We start from the raw sequence: 21,477 nt of genomic DNA, 5'->3' as shown, positions 1-21,477 counted from the left end.
AATGGGTCTGCCCAACAGTTCAGGGTGCTGAGTCTCAGGAGCTGTAGGGGAACTTTGCCTGGGGAGACTCAAAGGGCAGGGCAGGGGAGAGACCTTCACCCAGCAGTGGGTCAATCCCTGCTCCAACAAGGTTAAAGGGAACACAAAGGCAGATAGAGCTGGACTGACTCCCTGTCCCAGAGTCCCACGTCTCCCTTTGACAGGCACCAGGTATGCAGATCCTGGAGAAACATTTATGGTTGGTGAAGAGTGAAAGAACCTAGGCACAGCCCAGCTCCTGCTACATTCTCCAAAGTGCCCCCCACCGAGGAAAATGCAACCTCTCCTTTTCCTTTCTTCCTACTTGAGGAGTGTGAGCTCAGGGAGCTGAAATGGCATGTTTGGGAATCTCAAGTTCAGCTCCCTGCTCCCACCCCACTGGCTCCCATCTCAGGGAATGGCTGTCCATCCAAGGACTCAGGCCAGAGACCTAGGACTCTTAGGAGCCCTCTCCTCCCACCCAATCTGTCACCTGGTGCCCTGGGTTCTGCCTCCAAAATAAATCCAAAGTGCCCTGCTGACCCTCTCACAGCCCTACAGAGCTGACATGGACTACCTTGGCCTCCTCCCTGGCCTCTCTGCCTCTCCTTGCAGCCCCCCAGATTCTACACACCACTGCTTGAAAATCTTTAAAAAAAACAACCCTGAGGGAAAGGGTGGGGAGAGAGGTGGGAAAGGGGTTCAAGAATGAGGGGACACATGTAAACCTGTGGTTGATTCATGTTGATATATGGATAAACTATCACAATATTGTAAAGTAATTATCTTCCAATTAAAATAAATTAATTAAAAAAGAAACCCTGTACCCATTAAAAAAAATTGCAAATCACTGCTCACTCTAGTCACTCCAGTGAAGTTCGAAATACTGACTGTGGCCGGCAAGCCTCTCCTGGCCTCATCTCCCACTCCTCTCCACAGGCCCGCTGATTTCTTCAGTCTTCTGGAGAAGATCAAACTGGTACTGCCTCAGAGCCTCGCCCTGTGCTTCCCTGCCCTCATCCTCTGGTTTCATTGGAGGTTTCCTGACTCTTGTCCCCCACCACCCTGACCTTGATGTCAGAACCTTTCCATCTTCGGGGAGGCCTGCTTATTTATTTACTGTTGGGTTCAAGTTCCAGGAGGTTGGGATCTGCATACCTGGTGCCTGTCAAAGGGAGAGGGAGGGAGAGGAGAGGCAAACAGCCCTGCAAAGCAGACATTATTATTATTTCCATCTCTCAGAGGAGGCACCTGGGATTTCATTCCCATCTGGTACTCATCTTGTGGGAGCTCTTCTTGAGTTTTTGAAAATCCTGACCACCCCTGGTGTGTGGGGTTGTGGCCTGGAAAGCAGGACCTACCTGTAAAGAACAGGGTTTTCTGTGGTCCAGTCATTGGGTAGGCTGCGCATCCACTTCCGCTGCCGAGGAGACATCATCTCGCCTTCACGGACATCCACCTTCTTCACCAAGGGCTTCCTGCCATCCTTTGGGATCATGGAACGCTCCACAGCTCGCTTCCTAGAGGATGCCAGGGAGCGGACCAGCTGCACCTGAATCCACGGAAGAACCAGGTGAAGGCAGCTGGAACTGTAGACTCCCTAGCACCCAGGCTGCCTGTGCTACCTTAGAAGCTCAAGTGCGAGCCTGCCAGCAAGAAGGCACTTTGAGGGAGGCCCTCAACCCCAGGGCATACCTCATGAAGGAGGGCTCTCTACTCCCCATATTGGTCATTCAGACACTTCTGGGAGGGCATCTTATAAGAAATTTTAATGAGAACCAAGATGTGCACCCCATCATGTTTTAAAATCACAAAGAAATGGAAAAATGGAACTGTCCAACAATAGGGGATTGGTTAAGTAAACCCAGTATCTCCATTCAACGGAATGTTAGGAATTTATTAAAAATGAGACTTACAAAGGATTTTTTTATGACATGAGGAAATGCTTATGATATGATATACAACAAAACCTAGTAATTAAGAGCATAAAAGAAAATTATGATGAAAATTATACATTATGATTTCAAAATTTTAAATGCATGGAGAAACAATGAGGAGAAAATATGCCAAAGGTTAAGAATGGTTGCTTCCAGGGAGCAGGATCATGTGAGTAATTTCTACGGTCTCTTTATACTATTTTTTTTTCCTTTATACTATTATAATTTCCAAGCCCTCCACAAAGAGCATTACTTAGGACTCAAAGTAGGAATAAAAATCCCCTTTAAATAAGCAGAACAGAACTTCAAAAGAAGAGTTTGAGCATGTTTTTCTTTTAAGATGTCATCTGTGCAGTTTTTTACAGTTAACAAGGCAATGCCAACTACTTATATAATTATCAAGAGGGCATTACTTTAATAAATTACAGGAAGTCCTATATCAAAAACTAGGCAGCCACTAAACATTGTGAAGTACATGAATTTGCACTGACAGGGAAAGCTCTGAGATACTGTAAACAGGGAAAAAGGAGGTTTTAAGGCACTACTATAGAATCACACCCACTTTTTAAACAGAAAAATCAGAGATGCTTTCATGCATAGAAAAAAGATCCAGGACACCCAAAGGTTAATTTTGGCTATTTCTGAGTAATTTAAATTAAATTTAAATATAGATTTTGCAATTTTCAGGAACAGACATTCTAATTCTGTATTCCTACATTTTAGGAAACAATAAGAATTATTTTTCATCAACACAATTTCAAAGCCCTTATTTCATTAGGTTCCCAGGCAAGGAAGTCTTCTAAGGGAGGGAAGCTTCCGGGAAGCTGAGGGAAGCAGGGGACCAGGGAAAGGGGAAATAAAAGGACAGGCCTACCTCAGCCTCGAAGATCTGCTGGTAGACCTTCCCGCTGGGAATCTGGGTCACCTTCCCCACGGAAGACATCTTGGCCTCGAGCTGGACACCCCTGCAGGAAAGCCGTTGTCTACGGGTTGGTCTCAGACCAAGCGGATACTGAAAAGCCTCTCCACCCGCCTCCAAGGAAAAGTCCTCCCTGGAGGACAAGTGTCTCCAGGTAGACAGGCTGGGCGAGCCCACCGGGAATGAGGCACCCCAGCTCTAGCAGAAAGCATCAGAGCCCCTCTCAGGCCTCGGGGTTTATACTTTAAAAGAAGAATCGGAGGTGGAGGTGGGCGGAGGGGTGCGAAGAAGCAAAAAGGAAACAAACCTCAGGCACGAACCTAACTGGAACTCACGAAGGCTGGTCTCCCAGCCACGCGCCAGGTGCAAATTCGAGATTGACTCTGAGGGCAAAGAATGACGGTTACTGTTTTGTACTTCACTCTTTCAAACTCTTCCGGGAAAAGTCAATGTACCCAAAAGGTGTCAGCGCAGATCTCAACCTGACCTTGAACTCCTGACTGGCGCTGAAAGCTGTTCGAGGACCTCCCCCGCCGCACCCACCTCCCCAAAATGGACACTTGGGTAGGGGGAGGAGGAGGAGGGAGCTGTCTGATTCTGGCCAATTCCGTACCTATTGATTGCTGGGAAGCACAGCCCCCTCCTCTCACGCCTGCTCCCCAAGCCCACCAAGGAGCGGCTGCGGTCTCAGGACAGGCCCTCTAAGCCCCACCAAGTGGAGCGAGGCCCTGTGTTCAGGGGCCCGGTGCGGCCACACCTGCAGAAAGTACCACTCAAGCCAGCCAGGGCGAGTCCAACCTCAACTGCAACGAAACACATTTGGTCTCCAAGGCAACACAGAGGGGCGGGAGCTCCGCTGGCCCCGCCCTCACTTCCTTTCCAGGGAGGGGACTTGGTTGCCCTTAGGGACCTGAGCCCCCACGTGGAGTAGTGAAACTCCGGCCAGTTTATCTGGCAGAGGGATACCTCAGGGCTGGCAAGAGCATCCAGAGCAGCACACTGAATGTTCTGAAAACTAATAGGAGACAGGAGATGCAGCTCTGAGCCGCTGTGGTCAAGAAAAACCTCCCTATCTTCTTTGTCTTGGTTAAAACCAATCTCTGCTGGAAAGTAGCATAGAGAGGTGCTTAGCTACAAATAAGAACTGGAAAGCATCTCTAAAAGAGACCATCTCTTTCTCATAAGGGTTTAGAATCCAGGCCTCAAGAGTTGAATGGAATTCAAATGAAAAGGCTAATTTATAAGACCCTGCGGAGAAGGCAATGGCACCCCACTCCAGTACTCTTGCCTGGAAAATCCCATGGACGGAGGGGCCTGGTGGGCTGCAGTCCATGGGGTTGCTAGGAGTCGGACACGACTGAATGACTTCACTTTCACTTTTCACTTTCATGCACTGGAGAAGGAAATGGCAACCCGCCCCAGTGTTCTTGCCTGGAGAATCCCAGGGACGGGGGAGCCTGGTGAGCCGCCGTCTATGGGGTCTCACAGAGTCGGACACGACTGAAGCGACTTAGCAGCAGCAGAGGACCCTGAGTTCCATTCACCCAACTCACCATGCCACATAACTCTCCTTAAATACAGATCTCACCTATTCACTCTTCCACTCAAAAGGCCCTCACTGCGGCCCCCACCAAACCCAGCCACAGTCCCTAGATGACCATGGAGGCCCCCGCATCTGGCTCCCACCCTGAGTCTCCTACTTCAGCAAACTCCTCACCCTTCCTCACCCTGCTCCTCTGCTGGGATCCCTCTGTCTTTACACACCCCAACCCCCACATACTTTCAGCCACTAACAGTGACAACATCCCATCCACTCAATCTGACCTCCTCTCCCCTTCTTCACCTCACCCCCTCTCCTCTGAATGTGCTTGTACATTCAGTTCAGTTCAGTCGCTCAGTCGTGACTGACTCTTTGCGACCCCATGGACTGCAGCATGCCAGGCCTCCCTGTCCATCACCAACTCCCAGAGATTACTCAAACTCATGTCCAGGGAGTAGGTGATGCCACCCAACCATCTTATCCTCTGTCATCCCCTTCTCCTCCTGCCTTTAATCTTTCCCAGCATCAGGGTCTTTTCAAATGAGTCAGTTCTTCACATAAGGTGGCCAAAGTATTGGAATCTCACCTTCAGCATCAGTCCTTCCAATGAATATTCAGGACTGATTTCCTTTAGGATGGACTGGTTTGATCTCCTTGCAGTCCAAAGACCTCTCAAGAGTCTTATCCAACACCACAGTTCAAAAGCATCAATTCTTCGGTGCTCAGCTTTCTTTATAGTCCAACTCTCACATCCATACATGACTACTGGAAAAACCATAGCTTTGACTAGACAGATCTTTGTTGGCAAAGTAATGTCTCTGCTTTTTAATATGCTGTCTAGGTTGGTCATAACTTTTCTTTTAAGTAGCAAGCGTCTTTTAATTTCATGGCTGCAGTAACCATCTGCAGTCATTTTGGAGTCCAAGAAAATAAAGTCTGTCACTGTTTCCACTGTTTCCCCATCTATTTGCCATGAAGTGATGGGGCCAGATGCCATGATCTTAGTTTTCTGAATGTTGAGTTTTAAGCCAACATTTTCACTCTCTTTCACTTTCATTAAGAGACTCTTTAGTTCTTCTTCGCTTTCTGCCATAAGGGTGGTGTCATATGCATATCTGAGGTTATTGATTTTCTCCCAGCAATCTTGATTCCAGCTTGTGCTTCATCCAGCCCAGTGCTTCTCATGATGTACTCTGCATATAAGTTAAATAAGCAGGGTGACAATATACAGCCTTGATGTACTCCTCTCCCTATTTGGAACCAGTCTGTTGTTTCATGTCCAGTTCTAACTGTTGCTTCCTGACCTGCATACAGATTTCTCAAGAAGCAGGTCAGGTGGTCTGGTATTCCCATCTCTTTCAGAATTTTCCATAGTTTGTTGTGGTCCACACAATCAAAGGCTTCAGAATAGTCAATAAAGCAGATGTTTTTCTTGGAGAAGGCAATGGCACCCCACTCTAGTACTCTTACCTGGAAAATCCCATGGACGGAGGAGCCTGGTAGGCTGCAGTCCATGGGGTCATTAAGAGTTAGACACAACTGAGTGACTTCACTTTCACTTTTCACTTTCATGCATTAGAGAAGGAAATGGCAACGCACTCCAGTGTTCTTGCCTTGAAAATCCCAAGGATGGGGGGGCCTGGTGGGCTGCTGTCTATGGGGTCTCACAGAGTCGGACACGACTGAAGCGACTTAGCAGCAGCAGCAGCAGATGTTTTTCTGGAACTCTCTTGCTTTTTCGATGATCCAACAGATGTTGGTAATCTCTGATCTCTGGTTTCTCTGCCTTTTCTAAATCTGGCTTGAATATCTGGAAGTTCACAGTTCACATACTCTTGAAGCCCGGCTTGAAGAATTTTGAGCACTACTTTACTAGTGTGTGCGATGAGTGCAAATGCGGTAGTTTGACCATTTTTTGGCATTGCCTTTCTTTGGGACTGGAATGAAAACTGACCTTTTCCAGTCCTGTGGCCACTGCTGCATTTTCCAAATTTGCTGGCATATTGAGTGCAGCACTTTCACAGCATCATCTTTCAGGATTTGAAATAGCTCAGCTGGAATTCCATCACCTCCACTAGCTTTGTTCATAGTGATGTTTCCTAAGGCCCACTTGACTTCTCATTCCATAATGTCTGGCTCTAGGTTGGTGATCACACCATCGTGATTATCTGGGTCATGAAGATCTTTTTGTATAGTTCTTCTGTGTATTCTTGCCACCTCTTCTTAATATCCTCTGCTTCTGTTAGGTCCATACCATTTCTGTCCTTTATTGTGCCCATCTTTGCATGAACTGTTCTCTTGGTATCTCTAACTTTCTTGCAGAGATCTCTAGTCTTTCCCATTCTATTGTTTTCCTCTATTTCTTTGCATTGATCGCTTGTACATTGGTTGTTGTCAGATGCAGGAGTTAAGGGCATCCTATTGGAGGGTGTTTCCTGTGAGGAAGGCATGGCCTCCTATCTTTCATCCAGCTTTGATTGCCCTCAGCACAGTGTCCTGCACATAATTCAGACACACTGAATGCTTCCTGCTAAATGCAGGAACACCTGGAGTGTCCTGGCCTGACTCCCAGAGGTGGCTCTTTCCCACACATGTACCCAGAGTTCTGCACGGCCAGGGCAGAAGGTACTTGTGGTGGACGCTGAACCCAGCACAGATTTCCTACAGACCTGGGGTTCCTGACTCCTCTCAGAGGGATCCCTGTCCCAATTGCTCATAAATGCTACCTATGACAACTTCCTTAAACAAGTGGTCATTCTGTCCAGACTACTTTCAGAACTTAAGAAACAGTGAGTAGAAAGCCCTTTTATTCCCGTTCTTTGGTCCCAGGTTTTATTAACAAGGTAAAATATTATAACAGGTGATTGGACTCATTTTAGCTGGAAACAGAGAAAGTATGTTTACCTGAGGTTATGGATGAAAAACACGGTAAAAAATCGGAAATGTTCAGGAATTATTTGCAGTTAGCAAGATCTCTGTTTTGTCGAGGAGGTCCTACTGGCTTGGCACTTGTACATCAGAAGCCATATTTTCCCTGCCCAGAGGCTTTCTGGCACATCTATAATGTGGGGGTTTTTAATTTTTTAATGTATAGATACAAATATGTAGGCATGGATATATCAGGTATGATGTTTTGTTCAGAGTAAGCAACACACATTGTTTAAAATAGAAAAAAAAATTGAATGGAGAAAATAAAAATAACCCATAATATCACTGCTGAAAATTTGCCTTCCTTAATTCCCTAGTTTCTGGGCCTTTGTGTTTGGGTTTGGATCAAACATGAAAATTTGTGTTTGGCTTTTGGATGGCATTTGTATTACCCCTCTAACTCAAAAGTGTTATAGTTGGAAAGAATAGCCAGTTAGAGATCACCTGGTGAGCCCACCTCCTGTGTTAGAGAGGCACAGGAGGTGAGAGACAGGGAATGAAGGAGTGAAGCCAAGCCTTTGGACTCTCTTTTCCTGCACCTTAACATCATATCTTCCCCCATTTGAAAATGTCTCTTGACTCGAACCTCATCCTTTTCCTTCCTCTTCCATAGGCCATCATCCATCTTCTCTATAGTCCATAGAAAGAAGACCAAGAAGCACAACTCAAAGAGCTAATATTTATTGAGAGGGTTTAATAGTCTCAATAACTATGAGAGGGGGTACCACAATTAACCCATATTACAGATGAAGAAACTGAAGCTCAGAGAGTTGGTAACTTGGCCAAGATCTCTGAGATAGGAAATGGTTAAATCCAGGATATGAATCTAGACCATGTAATTCAGAGTCTTGAACCCAACACTATGCCAGACTTTGGGACTTGCCAGAAAAAAAGTTCTGGATCCAATTGATAGGATTTTTGCATTGAATCATAGTACACATACTGAAAAGTATGGAAATCATAAGTGTATAGTTTAATAAATTATCCAGGAGGAAACACACCGGGTAACCAGTACCATAAGAAGTAGAACATTACCAGCTCTCCAGGAGCCCCCCATATGTACCCATCCCAAGTCACTGCCCTTTCCTCCCCAAGGGTAGCAGATATTCTAACTCCTGAATTAGTTTTGCTTGTTTTTGAACTTCAATGGAATCATGCAGAATGTTGGACTTTTATGTTGGACTACTTTCATTATATTTCTAAGTTTCAAATATCTTTTTTAATGTGGCTGTAGTTCACTTTCATTTCTGTATAGCATTCCATTACAAAAATATATAACCCACTGCATAATATTTATCCTTTTTATTATTGATGTACATTCCAGTTTAGAGAATTACCAAATAATGCTGTTCTGAACATTCTTTTGCATGGTGAACATATGTAGGCATTTCTATTCTATTTCTTTTCATATTTTCATATATTTAAGGCTATTTTCATTTCTTTTTGTGTGAACTCTGGGTTTATGTCTTTTGCCAGTTTTTCTACTGTGTGTCTGTTCTTTTTCTTATCAGTTTCTAGGAGCTGTTTGCATTTTTGGCATGTGAGCCCCTTTTTAATATGAGTTGCAAATATTCACAGTTTATAATTTCTTCCTTTTTATTATGAATGTTGGTTTGGGTTTTTTTTGTGTTTTTGTTCATTTGTCTTGCTATGTATTGTTAAGATGTTGCTAAGTCGCTTCAGTCGTGTCCGACTCTGTGAGACCCCATGGACTGCAGCCTACCAGGCTCCCCCGTCCCTGGGATTCTCCAGGCAAGAACACTGGAGTGGGTTGCCATTTCCTTCTCCAATGCATGAAAGTGGAAAGTGAAAGTGAAGTCGCTCAGTCGTGTCCGACTCTAGCGACCCCATGGACTGCAGCCTACCAGGCTCCTCCATCCATGGGATTTTCCGGGCAACAGTACTGGAGTGGAGTGCCATTGTTAAGATGTTACTTCTCCACAAATTGACCCATAGATTTATATAATCACAATAAAGTATCTAAGCAGATATCTAGTGAAAGTGAAAGTCACTCTGACTCTTTGCCAGCCCATGACTACACAGTCCATGGAATTCTCCAGGCCAGAATACAGGAGTGGGTAGTCCTTCCCCTCTCCAGAGAATCTTCCCAATCCAGGGATCGAACCCAGGTCTCCCACATTGCAGGCAAATCTTTACCAGCTGAACCACAAGGGAAGCGCAAGAATATTGGAGTGGGTAGCCTATCCCTTCTCCATATCCCGACCTAGGAATTGAACTGGGGTTTCCTCCATTGCAGGTGAATTCTTTACAAATTGAGCTATCAGGGAAGCTCATATTTGTCCAGATATCTGGTGAACACTGACTATTCAATTTCAAATTTTCCATAGAAATGCCAATTACCAAGAATAGTCAAGACAAGCTCAAAGAAGAATAAACTTGGATGGCTTACACAACCGGATATTAAGCCTTTGTATAAAGCTACAGTCAACAGGGTAAAATGCCATAGTAGTACAAGGAAAAACACTAGGAGAAACAGAGTCCAGCCCAGACCCACATATGTGAACATTTATGTCATATATACTAAAGTGACCCAGCAGAGAAATGGGGAGAAGATAGTTTCAGTAAATAGCCCAGGGTCACTGGTTATTCATATGGGAAAGAAATTAATCTTGACTTCCATTTCACACCATAGACAAAAATCAATTCCAAGTGGATTTTAAATCTAAATGGGGACGTTTAAAATAATAGTATTTGTAGTAGATATCATAGGAGAATATTTTCATGACCTTGGAGCATAAAGACAAAAATTAATAAACTTGACCTTATTAAAATTAAGAACTTCACTTCATCAAAAAGCACCCTCAAGAGAGTAAGAAAGCAAGAACAGAATGAGAATAAACATGTGTCATAAGGAAATAGCCTCATAAAGGATATGTAACTGACTTCCATGAATTAATAAGATGAAAGAGACAATATACCTGAAAAAAAATGGGCAAAAGATTTGACTAGGTATTTCACAGAAAGATAACCAACTGGCTAAAAAGGACATGAAAAGCTGTACAACATCATTATTCATCAGGAAAATGCAAATGAAAACCACAATGAAACACCACTACACCTATACCAGAATGACTGAAAAATGCTGGCAATACCAATTGTTGGTGAAGATCCGAGCAACTGGAACGCTCATACACCGCTGTGTGTATAAACTCCTACAACCACTTTCGAAAACTCTTTGGTAGTATTTCCTAAAAATGAACTTACACATACTCAATGACCCAAAAATTCCACTCTTGGGTAAATACTTCAGCTCAGTAAGCATATGACAAAATTATGAAATTTTAAAGTGTGACAATACATTTTAAAGTTGAGGGAGAAATACAAAAGTGATACCGCCTCTTCAGACTTTCCAGACTCACCAGATCCAGAACCACATAGACTCTCCCCCAAGTGCTGTAGGGTGTCTGTGCAGCTCCAGAGACTTGGGGGTACTCAGAGGTGGCATGTGGTGGTGGTGGGTGGGGGGAGGATGGCAAAGAACACACATCCTGAGCGGAGCTGCTGGTTCAGTGAGCAGTGTGCTCAGTAAGGCTCAGCGGGAGCAAGCCGGGCTAGAGCGCCCCACCTCATAGCTCACTCTCTTACCGTCCCCAGGAGTGCCAAACCTCAGGAACTTCTCCTCAGTGCATGACGTCCTTTCTTCTGGGCAAAGCACCTCCACGCACCATCTAAAGAAGACATGGGGAAAAGTTTCCAGGTGTAGGCCTCTCTCCCTAGGAGTATCAGGTGGATGAGGAATCTCTCTTAGGGCTGGCACTGCCCTCTCTTTCAATAATCCAGACCTCCTGGGAGGCAGCAAACCCTGGGGACAGGGACTGGGCTGCTGGGTGGAATCTCTAAGCCTAGGACCTTAGGCCACCAGTCCTGCTTCAAAACTCCGTTTCCTTAAATGTCAGAGTCTGGATTGAGCCAAATCGGAGGTTCTCAAATGCGTCATTGATAGCAACAAACTCTGTGTTCATTTGAAATGAAATCTGGTCAAAATGAAACTGCTCAGAAGAAACTGGAGTGGAGGCCCAAGGTGACTGACACAAGGGCTTCCTCTGAGGCCCACAGAGCCTTCTGAGCTCAGAGGAACCCGCTGGTATCTGGACAGTTTGGATCATTTGAGTTCTCCAATAGAAGGGATTTGCTCTCATACTGCTCCCATTATTCACAAATTTCTCCTTCCTTCCTTTTTTCCCCCTCCCTTGAGGAAGAGTTCCCTAAATTTTCAAAAGCTGGTTGCAAAGACGACTCACAAAGCCAGGAGCTGCTCATCAGGGCTGAGTGGAGGCTAGAGGTCTAGAAAGAGAGGAGGGTGTGGGGCCAGAGGGAAAGGGGCACCAGATGGGGCGCAGTTAGTTTCTCACTTAAAGTCTGAAAAATTCCAGTCTTGTCTAGATAAACAGGAAGAGGGGTGTGTTTGGTCTGTGGGCAGGAAGGGGACAGTTTGAGGGCAGGAGGCCCCGGTAAGGGGATAGAAAGGTGGCAGCTGGCCATTCCAGGAGTGGATGCCGAACTGGCAGAATCAACAGCTCTCTGGCTTTCATGCTGGTCCATCCTGCTGGCACTTAGCTTCCTCCAGGCTGTCGGGGTGGGTGGAGATTCATTTCTTCACTCAACCAGCCAGTCTATCCTCAAGAAGTCAGGCCTCCGCTCTTCTCCTGTCTTCATTCCATACTCCAGGGGAGGGCACCCTGCCTGCACCACGAATGGGCACTGCTGGGGACTCTCACGGGCCAGGTGAACAAATGAACAGACTGCCAAGCCTTGGGTCTAAAGGGCAGGACCAGGGACATAAGACACCCAGTCCTGTTTCCTGGCTGGCAAAGCAGCAGAGCTGCTGGACTGCAAAGCTGCAGGAGGTTTTGGTCTGAAGCTGGAGTCAGCCTCCCCCTCAGATGGTACCACGGAGGAGAAAGAGATCTGCTGCTGCTGCTGCTAAGTCGCTTCAGTCGTGTCGGACTCTGTGCGACCCCATAGACGGCAGCCCACCAGGCTCCCCCGTCCCTGGGATTCTCCAGGCAAGAACACTGGAGTGGGTTGCCATTTCCTTCTCCAAGAAAGAGATCTAGGTTCCTTCAAGTCCCTTTCTGCCTGAGTTTCAGCTCCCTTGTCTGCCACCCATGTCCAGCATCGAGGCCCCGCCCAGGTCCACGTCCTGTTTTGTGGTTGTGCACTGCCCCCCTGAGGTCCCCTGTGGTAGTGCAACATGAGGGAGGGTGGTTGGGGGTGCTAGTGTTGGGCTAGAGGACTCTTGCTGAAGAACACTGGCTGTCTTCCTCCTAGGGGAATCAGATCAACCTCCAAAAAAGGAATATTCCTCTATGAAAAGAATAAGGTGAACAGTTGTGGCACTCACTGGTGGAGAGTGGTAGCGGAGTGGAAATCAGAGACCCTCTGGGCAGGATACTCTCTGCTCTGTCCTCTGCGTCTCACATTTACTCCAAGACTTTGGTAACAGAGAAGTGGGAGACCCGTTGACTCGACATAAGGGGCAAGGGGGCTGGCATCAAGGACACCTTCCCGGAGCAGGCGCTATTTACACCCATCTCTGAGAACAGGTAGGACCTGGACGGAACGAGGACGGAGGGGTCCCTGGGGTGCCTGTTAAATGTTTCACCTGAATGACTGAAACCTACCACATTTTCAAAGGTGTGTGTGTTTTTAGTCACTCAGTCATGTCTGACTCTTTGTGGCTCCATGGACTGTAGCCTGCCAGGCTCCTCCGCCCAAAGAATTTTCCAGGCAAGAATACCAGAGTGGGGTGCCATTTCCTATTTCAGGGGATCTTCCCGACCCAGGGATGGAACCCGCATCTCTTGCATCTCCTGTGTTGGCAGGCAGATTCTTTAGCGCTAGTGCTACCATATCCTCTAAAGTCAGCTGATTATAGATGTGTTTGATTAAATAACCAGGAACTATAATCTCACCAACCTGACATGTGGGACCATCACAAGTTGTAATAATTCTTTTGTACATATTGTAAATATAAGATGCTAAGCTGATCTAATATTTTCTTCCATTCCATGTGTTATCTTTCACTTCCCAGAGAGTGTCATCTGATGCACAAGTTTATCATATTTGCTGCTGCTAAGTCACTTCAGTCGTGTCCGACTCTGTGCGACCCCATAGACGACAGCCCACCAGGCTCCCCCATCCCTGGGATTCTCCAGGCAAGAACACTGGAGTGGGTTGCCATTTCCTTCTCCAATGCGTGAAAGTGAGAAGTGAAAATGAAGACGCTTAGTTGTGTCCGACCCTTAGCGACCCCATGGACTGCAGCCCACCAGGCTCCTCCATCCATGGGATTTTCCAGGCAAGAGTACTGGAGTGGGGTGCCATTGCCTTCTCCATCATATTTACTAAGTCTTAATAGATTGTCTTATAACTTACATATTCTTTTTCTTTTTTTTGCTTGTGCTTTGGATGTTATATCTAAGAATCCTTTCAGTTTAGTTCAGTCTACTGTTGCTACTTGGCTGTTCTTCACATGGGTGCTGGTTGAGGAAGAATAATATATTAGTTCTAAATAGAGTTATAATGATTCTTAATATTTGTAAATGTTCAAAATAACTATTTTGGAATAAAAAATTTCTAACAGTTTTAAAAATTGGAATGACGATATGGTCTGAACATGAAAAAAATCTATGCCACAAGGATAATGGTAACTATATATTAATATGTCAAAAGCCATACCTAGTCCATAGTCAAAGCAGCCACCTACTATGTAGGAAATACTGTTTAATCTGGAGTTATGTAGTGTTTATGAAAAGTCAGAATAGCCAATCACCACCTTCCCAGTGTAATACATCAGATTAGTCCTCTGGTTTCTTGAGCCTTTTGATATTATTGCCTGGGAGAAGGAATTATTGCCTAAGTGGCTAATGAGTACTGAAATTATAAACAAACAGTCCAGCTCCAGGTACTTGATGTGGACTTTTGGAGAAAATGTAGACTCAGTTCAGTTCAGTTGCTCAGTCATGTCTGACTTTGTGACCCCATGGACTGCAGCACACCAGGCTTCCCTGTACATCACCAACTCCAGGAGCTTGCTCAAACTCATGTCCATCGAGTTGGTAATGCCACCTAGCCATCTCATGTTCTGTCGACCCCTTTTCCTCCTGCCTTCAATTTTTCCCAGCATCAGGGTTTTTTCAAATGAGTCAGTTCTTCGCATTATGTGGCCAAAGTATTGGAGCTTCAGCTTCAGCATCTGTCCTTCTGATGAATATTCAGGACTGGTTTCCTTTAGGATGGACTGGTTTGATCTTGCAGTCCAAGGGACTCTCAAGAGTCTACTCCAACACCACACAGTTCAGAAGCATCAATTCTTCGGCACTCACCCTTCTTTATGGTCCAACTCTCACATCCATACATGACTACTGGAAAAAACCATAGCTTTGACTATACGGACCTTTGTCGATAAATTAATGTCTCTGCTTTTTAATATGTTGTTTAGGTTGGTCATAATTTTTCTTCCAAGGAGCAAGCATCTTTTGATTTCATGGCTGCAGTCACCATCTGCAGTGATTTTGGAGTCCAAGAAAATAAAGTCTGTCACTGTTTCCATTGTTTCCCCATCTATTTGCCATGAAGTGATGGGTCTGGAGACCATGATCTTTTTTGAATGTTGAGTTTTAAGCCAGCTTTTTCACCCTCCTCTTTCACCTTCATCAAGAGGCTCTTTAGTTCCTCTTCACTTTCTACCATAAGGATGGTGTCATCTGCATATCTGAGGTTATCAATACTTCTCCTAGCAATCTTGATTTCAGCTTATGCTTTATCCGGTCCAGCATTTCACATGATGTACTCTGCATATAAATTAAATAAGCAGGATGACAATATACAGCTTTGACATACTCCTTTCCCAATTTGAAACAGTCCATTGTTTCATGTCTGGTTCTAACTGTTGCTTCTTGACCTGCATACAAGTTTCTCAGAAGGCAGGTAAGGTAGTCTGGTGTTCCCATCTCTTTAAGAATTTTCCACAGTTTGTTGTGATCTACACAATCAAAAGCTTTAGCATAGTCAATGAAGCAGAAGTAGATGTTCTTTGGGAATTCTCTTGCTTTTTCTATGATCCAACAGATGTTGGCAATTTGATCTCTGGTTCCTCTGCCTTTTCTAAATCCAGCTTGAACATCTGAAAGTTCACCGTTCATGTACTGTTGAAGCCTAGCTTGGAGAATTTTGAGTATTACTTTGCTAGTATGTGAGATGAGTGCAATTGTGTGGTAGTTTGAGCATTCTTTGGCATTGCCTTTCTTTGGGATTTGAATGAAAACCGCCTTTTACCAGTCCTATGACCACTGTTGAGTTTTCTAAATTTGTGGGCATATTGAGTGCAGCACTTTCACAGCATCATCTTTTAGGATTTGAAATAGCTCAGCTGGAATTCTATCACCTCCACTAGCTTTGTTTATACTGATGCTTCCTAAGGCCCACTTGACTTCACATTCCAGGATGTCTGGCTCTAGGTGAGTGATCACACCATCATGATTATCTGGGTCGTGAAGATCTTTTTTGTGTAGTTCTTCTGTGTATTCTTGCCACCTCTTCTTAATATCTTCTGCTTCTGTTAGGTCCATACCATTTCTGTCCTTTATCGAGCCCATCTTTGCATGAAAAGTTCCCTCGGTATCTCTAATTTTCTTGAAAGATCTCTAGTGTTTCCCATTCTATTGTTTACCTCTATTTCTTTGCATTGATCACTTAGGGAGGCTTTCTTATCTCTCCTTGCTATTCTTTGGAACTCTGCATTCAGATGGGTTATCTTTTCTCCTTTGCCTTTTTCTTCTCCTCTTTTCTCAGCTATTTGTAAGGCCTCCCCAGACAACCATTTTGCCTTTTTGTTTTTCTTTTTCTTGAGTCCTCCAAGAATCCTTTACCAAATCCAAATCGTGATATTTACCCCTTTAAGAACTTTATAGTTCTAGCTCTTAAATTTAGGTTTGCTCCATTTTGAATTAAGTTTTGTATACGATGTAAGGTAAGGATCTAAACTGGTTCTTCTGCATGTGGATATTTTATTTTCCTCCAACCATTTGCTAAAAACAGTTTTCCACATTCCAGGTTCCCTTTGTTGAACTTCAACATCTGTTGACAATCATATGACCATAGATATATGGTTCATTTCTGGACTCTCAGTCTATTTCATGGTCTGTATGTCTATCTTTATGCCAATGATGTGTTGTTTGATTACTACTGCTTTGTTGTAAAACTAAAAATCAGGCAGTGTGTCTCCTAACTTTGTTCACTCCATCCAATATTGTTTTGGCTATTAGTTGCAACTCCAAATGAATTTTAGGATCAGCTTTTCCATTTCTGCAACAAAGATTTATTGCAATTTTATAAGAACTGAATTGGATATATAGAGTGCTGTATTTTATCATAAGTCCTCTAATCCATAAATATGGGATATCTTTTCATTTATTTATACTCTCTTTAGCCTTTATTTCAAGAAATATTTTGTTTTTTTCAGAGTATGAGTCTAGTGTATCTCCTGATTAAATATATTTTAAAGTATTTTATTATTTTTAATGCTCTTGCAAACAGAATAATTTTCCTCAGGTGGCTCATTTCTATAGACTTTTAACAATTTTTCATTTCTATAGTTGTACTGAATGGCAGTTGATATATGAATGTTAATCTGTTTATAGACTTATAACAATTTTTCATTTCTATAGTTGTATTGAATGGCAGTTGATATATAAATGTTAATCTGTATCCTGTAACATTGCTGAACTCATTTATTAGCTTTACAGTTCCTTTTTGCTTCTGTTTTTTATTCCTTCAGAATTTATGCATATGAAATCATGATATCTACAAGTAGAAATGCTTTTACTTTAGCTAGTATAATCTTGAAGATTTTCACATCTGTTTTCATAAGAGATATTTGTCTGTAGTTCTATTTGCTTTGGAAGTTTTTGGCTGCTTTCCTATCAACATTAAGCCGACCTCACAGAATGAGACAAGAAACATTTCCTTCTCTTCCATTTTTTAGGGAGAGTTTGAAAAGAATGTGTTTTCATACTTGAAAATGTTTTGCAGAATTCAGTCATGAAGCCGTCTGGTTTGGGGCTTGTCTTTGTTACAATTTTGTGTTTTCTAAAGAATTCAATTTCTTTGCTCGTTATAGGTCTATCAGTAATTCCTGCTTCTTGAGTCAACTTTGTTTGTGTCTTTGTAGGAATTTATCCATTTCATGTAGGTTATCCAGTTTGTTGGAGTACAGATATTCACAACATACTTTTATAATCATTTTTATTCCTGTAGAGTTAGTAGTATTATTCAACTTTCATTTCTGTTTTCAATAATTTGGTCTATTCTCTTTTTCTCTTAGTAATTCTAGCTTAAAAGTTTGTCAATTTTGTTGATCTCACAGAACCCATTTTTGGGTTGGTTCACTGTCTCTATTGTTTTCCTGTTCTTTATTTTGTGTCTCTATGATCTTACATTTATTCATATTATTACCTTGTTGTTCAGGCTTAGTTTGCTCTTCATTTTCTAGTCCTCAAGGTGTAAAGTTAGATTATTGTTCGGGGCTCTTTCTTCTCTTTAATGTAGACATTTACAGATATTAATTTTTCTGTGAGCATTGTTTTTTCTGCATGTCATAAGTTTTGGTGTGTTCATATTCATTTTCATTTGATTCAAGATATTTTCAGTATCCCTTGTTTTCAACTTTTACCCACTGGGCGTTTAATGGTGTATTGTTTAATTTCCACATATTTGTTATCCTCCCCCAGTTTCCTCCTGTTGTTGATATCTAGTTTGATTCTGTTGTGGTCAAAAATTACAATTTTCATGATTTTAATTTTTTAAAATTTACTAAGACAAAGGTCCATCTAGTCAAAGCTATGGGTTTTCCAGTAGTCATGTATGGATGTGAGAGTTGGACTATAAAGAAAGCTGAATGCTGAAGAATTGATGCTTTTGAACTGTGGTGTTGGAGAAGACTCTTGAGAGTCCCTTGGACTGCAAGGAGATCCAACCAGTCCATACTAAAGGAAATCAGTCCTGAATATTCATTGGAAGGACTGATGCTGAAGCTGAGACTCCAATACTTTGGCCACCTGATGGGAAGAATTGACTCATTTGAAAAGACCCTCGTGCTGGGAAAGATTGAGGGCAGGAAGACAAGGGGATGACAGAGGATGAGATGGCTGGATGGCATCACTGACTCAATGGACATAAGTTTGAGTAAGCTCCAGGAGTTGGTGATGGACAGGGAGGCCTAGCGTGCTGTGGTCCATGGGGTCACAAAGAGTCAGACGTGCTCAGCCTTATTTATGGTCCAACTCTCAGAAACATACACAATTACTGGAAAAACCATAGCTTTTACCATATGGACCTTTGTCAGCAAAGTGAGGTCTCTGCTTCTTAATATGCTGTCTAGGTTTGTCATAGCTTTTCTTCCAAGGAACAAGCCCTTGAGGAGCTCACAAACCATTCCATGGTAGAGGCTGGGAGACAGTTGTAGCAAGAGCTGCAGGAGAGGCCTGGGCCACATGCTGGCAAGACTTTGCCTTCTTAGGTGTGCTGGGTCCCTGGAGTGGTGACTGCACATAGCAAGTACTTGGTCAGCACCAGCTGGGTGCACATCAGGAGCACTGGCTGTGAGGGCAGCATGAACTCTCATTTAGGAAAAATGAGACTCATGCTAGAGGCAGAGCTGGGACCAAAACCCCCTGCTCCTGAGCTTCTGTTTAGTGGCCACTTGACCATGATGCCAGGGTTGATTTCAGTATCGAATTCATGGCTGTAAGATTCATTCATCATGGCCTCACTACTTAAGTCAAGATCCTACAGTGTTACAGTAGGTACTTGGTAATGGTGAATGAAACCTGAGGCCTCTTTCTTTGTGGAGCAGAGTATAATGAGAGGTGACATTAACCATATCACCACAAAGTGTAACATCACCAACAACAATGACTGATATTTTTTTGAGTTTAGGATGTGTCAGGCACTAGCTTAGGAGTGTTTGTATATATAAACTCATTTTATCCTCAAAGTAATTTTTGGTGTTATGGGTATTATTCCCTTTTTATACATAAAGAAAGCACAGAATGGTGAGGTAATTTAGTCAATGTCACACAGCTAGAAAGTGATGTGGGGATCCCAATACTCTTGAGCTCCAGTTTTCTTAGTTTCAAAAAGCAAAATGACAAAACTTGGTTGCAGAGAGTAAGTTAAAAGAGATGAATCTGGAAGATATATTGAGCATGTACTGGGTTCACAGTACATGCTCAATAATGAAGACTGAGTTTCAAAGGCTCACTCTGTGGGTGAATCCTCCTGGCACTTGCACAGGCTTCGTAGAGTGACAGTTCCCAGGTTAGCAGAGACTTTATGATTGGCATGAAGAATTTGGGTAAGTATTCAGCCCTCCGCACAAAGAGAAACGTCCTGGCATCTGGGCTTTCTTGGATGGCCTAACCAGCCCCCAACACCATGCCCTGCATACACTGGAGGGCTCACTTTCCTCAAAGCTGCCCAGGGCTTTCTTGTTCCCACATCTTTGCTTTTGTTGACCCCCAGTTTAAATGCCTTGGGGCTTCTCTGATGGCTCAGTGGTAAAGAATCCACCTGCCAATGCAAGAGATGCAAGAGTTACAGGTTCGATCCCTGGGTCAGGAAGATCCCCTGGAGGAGGAAATGGCAACCCACTCCAGTATTTTTGCCCAGGAAATCTCATGGACAGAGGAGCCTGGCAGGCTACAGTCCATGGGGTAGCAAAGAGTCAGACACAACTAAGTGATTAAACAACGACAGCAAACTTAAATGCAGATCTCATCTCTGCCTCTTCAGACGGGTGGCTTTCTCAGGGGATCCCCTGTGTGTCAGAGAGAATCTCCACAACTTATTTGTGACCAGGGCACATGTCAGTTCTGATCTGTTCCCCACCTGAGTGGCTGTGGGAGAGAGCTCAGTGTGTACCTGCTCACCCACCAGACTGGAGGCTGGGGTCATGGGCTCCTTGTCTCCCACCACCATACAATCTAGAAAGGAGGAAACAACAAGGACCCTGTTGGATTAAGGCCATACTTTGTCCCAGAGAAGAAATGCATCAAACAGTTAAACTCTCCTGATACAAACTTTTATACCACCTTTGTCAGTGACATGAAGTTCTGCCCAGTGCGTCTCAACATAGAACTCCCCAAGGCTGCCTTCTAACCAGGGATAGTGGACATCATTATTGGGTAAAGTTTGTTCAACAGAAATTCTCTTTTGTTGTTGATCTTTTTCCCAAGGGAGTGAATTAGACCTGAGACATCACTGTTCAGCCCCAAGTGCCACCCCACGAATGGCCAGTCTGCAATGGACAGTGGCCGTGCAGCCTATTCCACTGCAGGGGACAGCTGCTGAGTAGCCTGGGCCTTCTCGGGGGAAGTTGTCCTGGAACAACCTTGCAGCAATGTGGAAGGTCAGTGTCAGCTCTCCGAGCACGTCAACAGAATCTGGGTAAACTCCTGGGAGCCAAGACCTGGCCTGGATTTTCTGAGTCTGACCAGTTCGGGGTTGTTGATCAGGGTCTGCAGCAGGAGCCACCTTGTCCTGGACCTCGCTGAGAGACGGGGACCTAGAACAGAATCAGAGCCGGTACACTGGAGGAGAGGGCAGCTTGTCTCTGTCCTGCTCAGAGGCCACAGGGAAAGCTGCCTAGAAGGAGTGAGGTGTAGAGGAAGGAGCCGGACCAGGATTCCTGGGGACATGAGGGTGGCTGGAGGGATAAGAGTTTGTTCCACAGATCTGGATATCTGCAATGTTGGGATCAGCAACGAAAACAGTCCAGATCAGTGCTGAGTGTCCACAGGCAGAACATGGCTAACTGGAGGGCTTCCCAGGGGGAAGGCAGAGCAGAATGATACAGGTGGCAGCCAAGAGAGAGCTTGTGGTAAGGAATGGGGTAGTTTAAGCAAAACTGCACACCATCTTGGAGGGCCTCTGGCTTGCATCGTGAGTTATGGAGGAGTCTCAGACAAATGGCTGATTGAAGGACTTAGGTAGCAGAGTTCATTTCCAGAAACAATGAAGAAGCTGAATTAGCAGGAACAAGGCCTCGGAGTCCCACAGCCAGACTGACTGGGGTGAAGACTTCTAACCTCCTGGGCACAGAAAGTGGAGGA

At 44.2% G+C, this 21,477-nt stretch overlaps 2 protein-coding genes across 12 annotated transcripts in view; both read right to left on the bottom strand.

The window, feature by feature from the left end:
* The window catches only part of CCDC180 (coiled-coil domain containing 180), a 72,885-nt gene extending 52,590 nt beyond the window's left edge, over positions 1 to 20,295 (bottom strand). For 9 of the 10 annotated variants that reach the window (XM_044940055.2, XM_044940057.2, XM_044940058.2 and 6 more), the window contains exons 1-6: positions 19,829 to 20,295; positions 13,742 to 13,845; positions 10,949 to 11,031; positions 3,182 to 3,257; positions 2,830 to 2,920; positions 1,380 to 1,570 (exon numbers count right to left, since the gene is read on the bottom strand). In XM_044940055.2, coding sequence (XP_044795990.2) covers positions 1,380 to 1,570; positions 2,830 to 2,898 — 260 coding nt within the window. In that variant the 5' untranslated portion in view covers positions 2,899 to 2,920; positions 3,182 to 3,257; positions 10,949 to 11,031; positions 13,742 to 13,845; positions 19,829 to 20,295. The remainder of the gene's footprint in view (positions 1 to 1,379; positions 1,571 to 2,829; positions 2,921 to 3,181; positions 3,258 to 10,948; positions 11,032 to 13,741; positions 13,846 to 19,828) is intronic. The other variant, XM_044940056.2, reaches the window with a different exon arrangement.
* Positions 20,296 to 20,431: 136 nt separating this feature from the next.
* Positions 20,432 to 21,477, bottom strand: part of LOC102407903 (stimulated by retinoic acid gene 6 protein-like) — a 43,724-nt gene continuing 42,678 nt past the window's right edge. Inside the window, exons 18-19 of one of the 2 annotated variants that reach the window (XR_006550002.1) lie at positions 21,281 to 21,456; positions 20,790 to 20,930 (exon numbers count right to left, since the gene is read on the bottom strand). Coding sequence is in view for 1 of the 2 variants with exons in the window: in XM_044940064.1 (XP_044795999.1) it covers positions 20,782 to 20,930 (149 nt within the window). In the remaining variant the exon portion in view is untranslated. Of the gene's footprint in view, positions 20,931 to 21,280; positions 21,457 to 21,477 lie in introns of both variants that reach the window. The other variant, XM_044940064.1, reaches the window with a different exon arrangement.

Source organism: Bubalus bubalis, chromosome 3, assembly GCF_019923935.1.
Source record: "Bubalus bubalis isolate 160015118507 breed Murrah chromosome 3, NDDB_SH_1, whole genome shotgun sequence".
Taxonomy (NCBI): Eukaryota; Metazoa; Chordata; class Mammalia; order Artiodactyla; family Bovidae; genus Bubalus; species Bubalus bubalis.
This window is presented reverse-complemented; position numbering and strand designations above follow the sequence as displayed.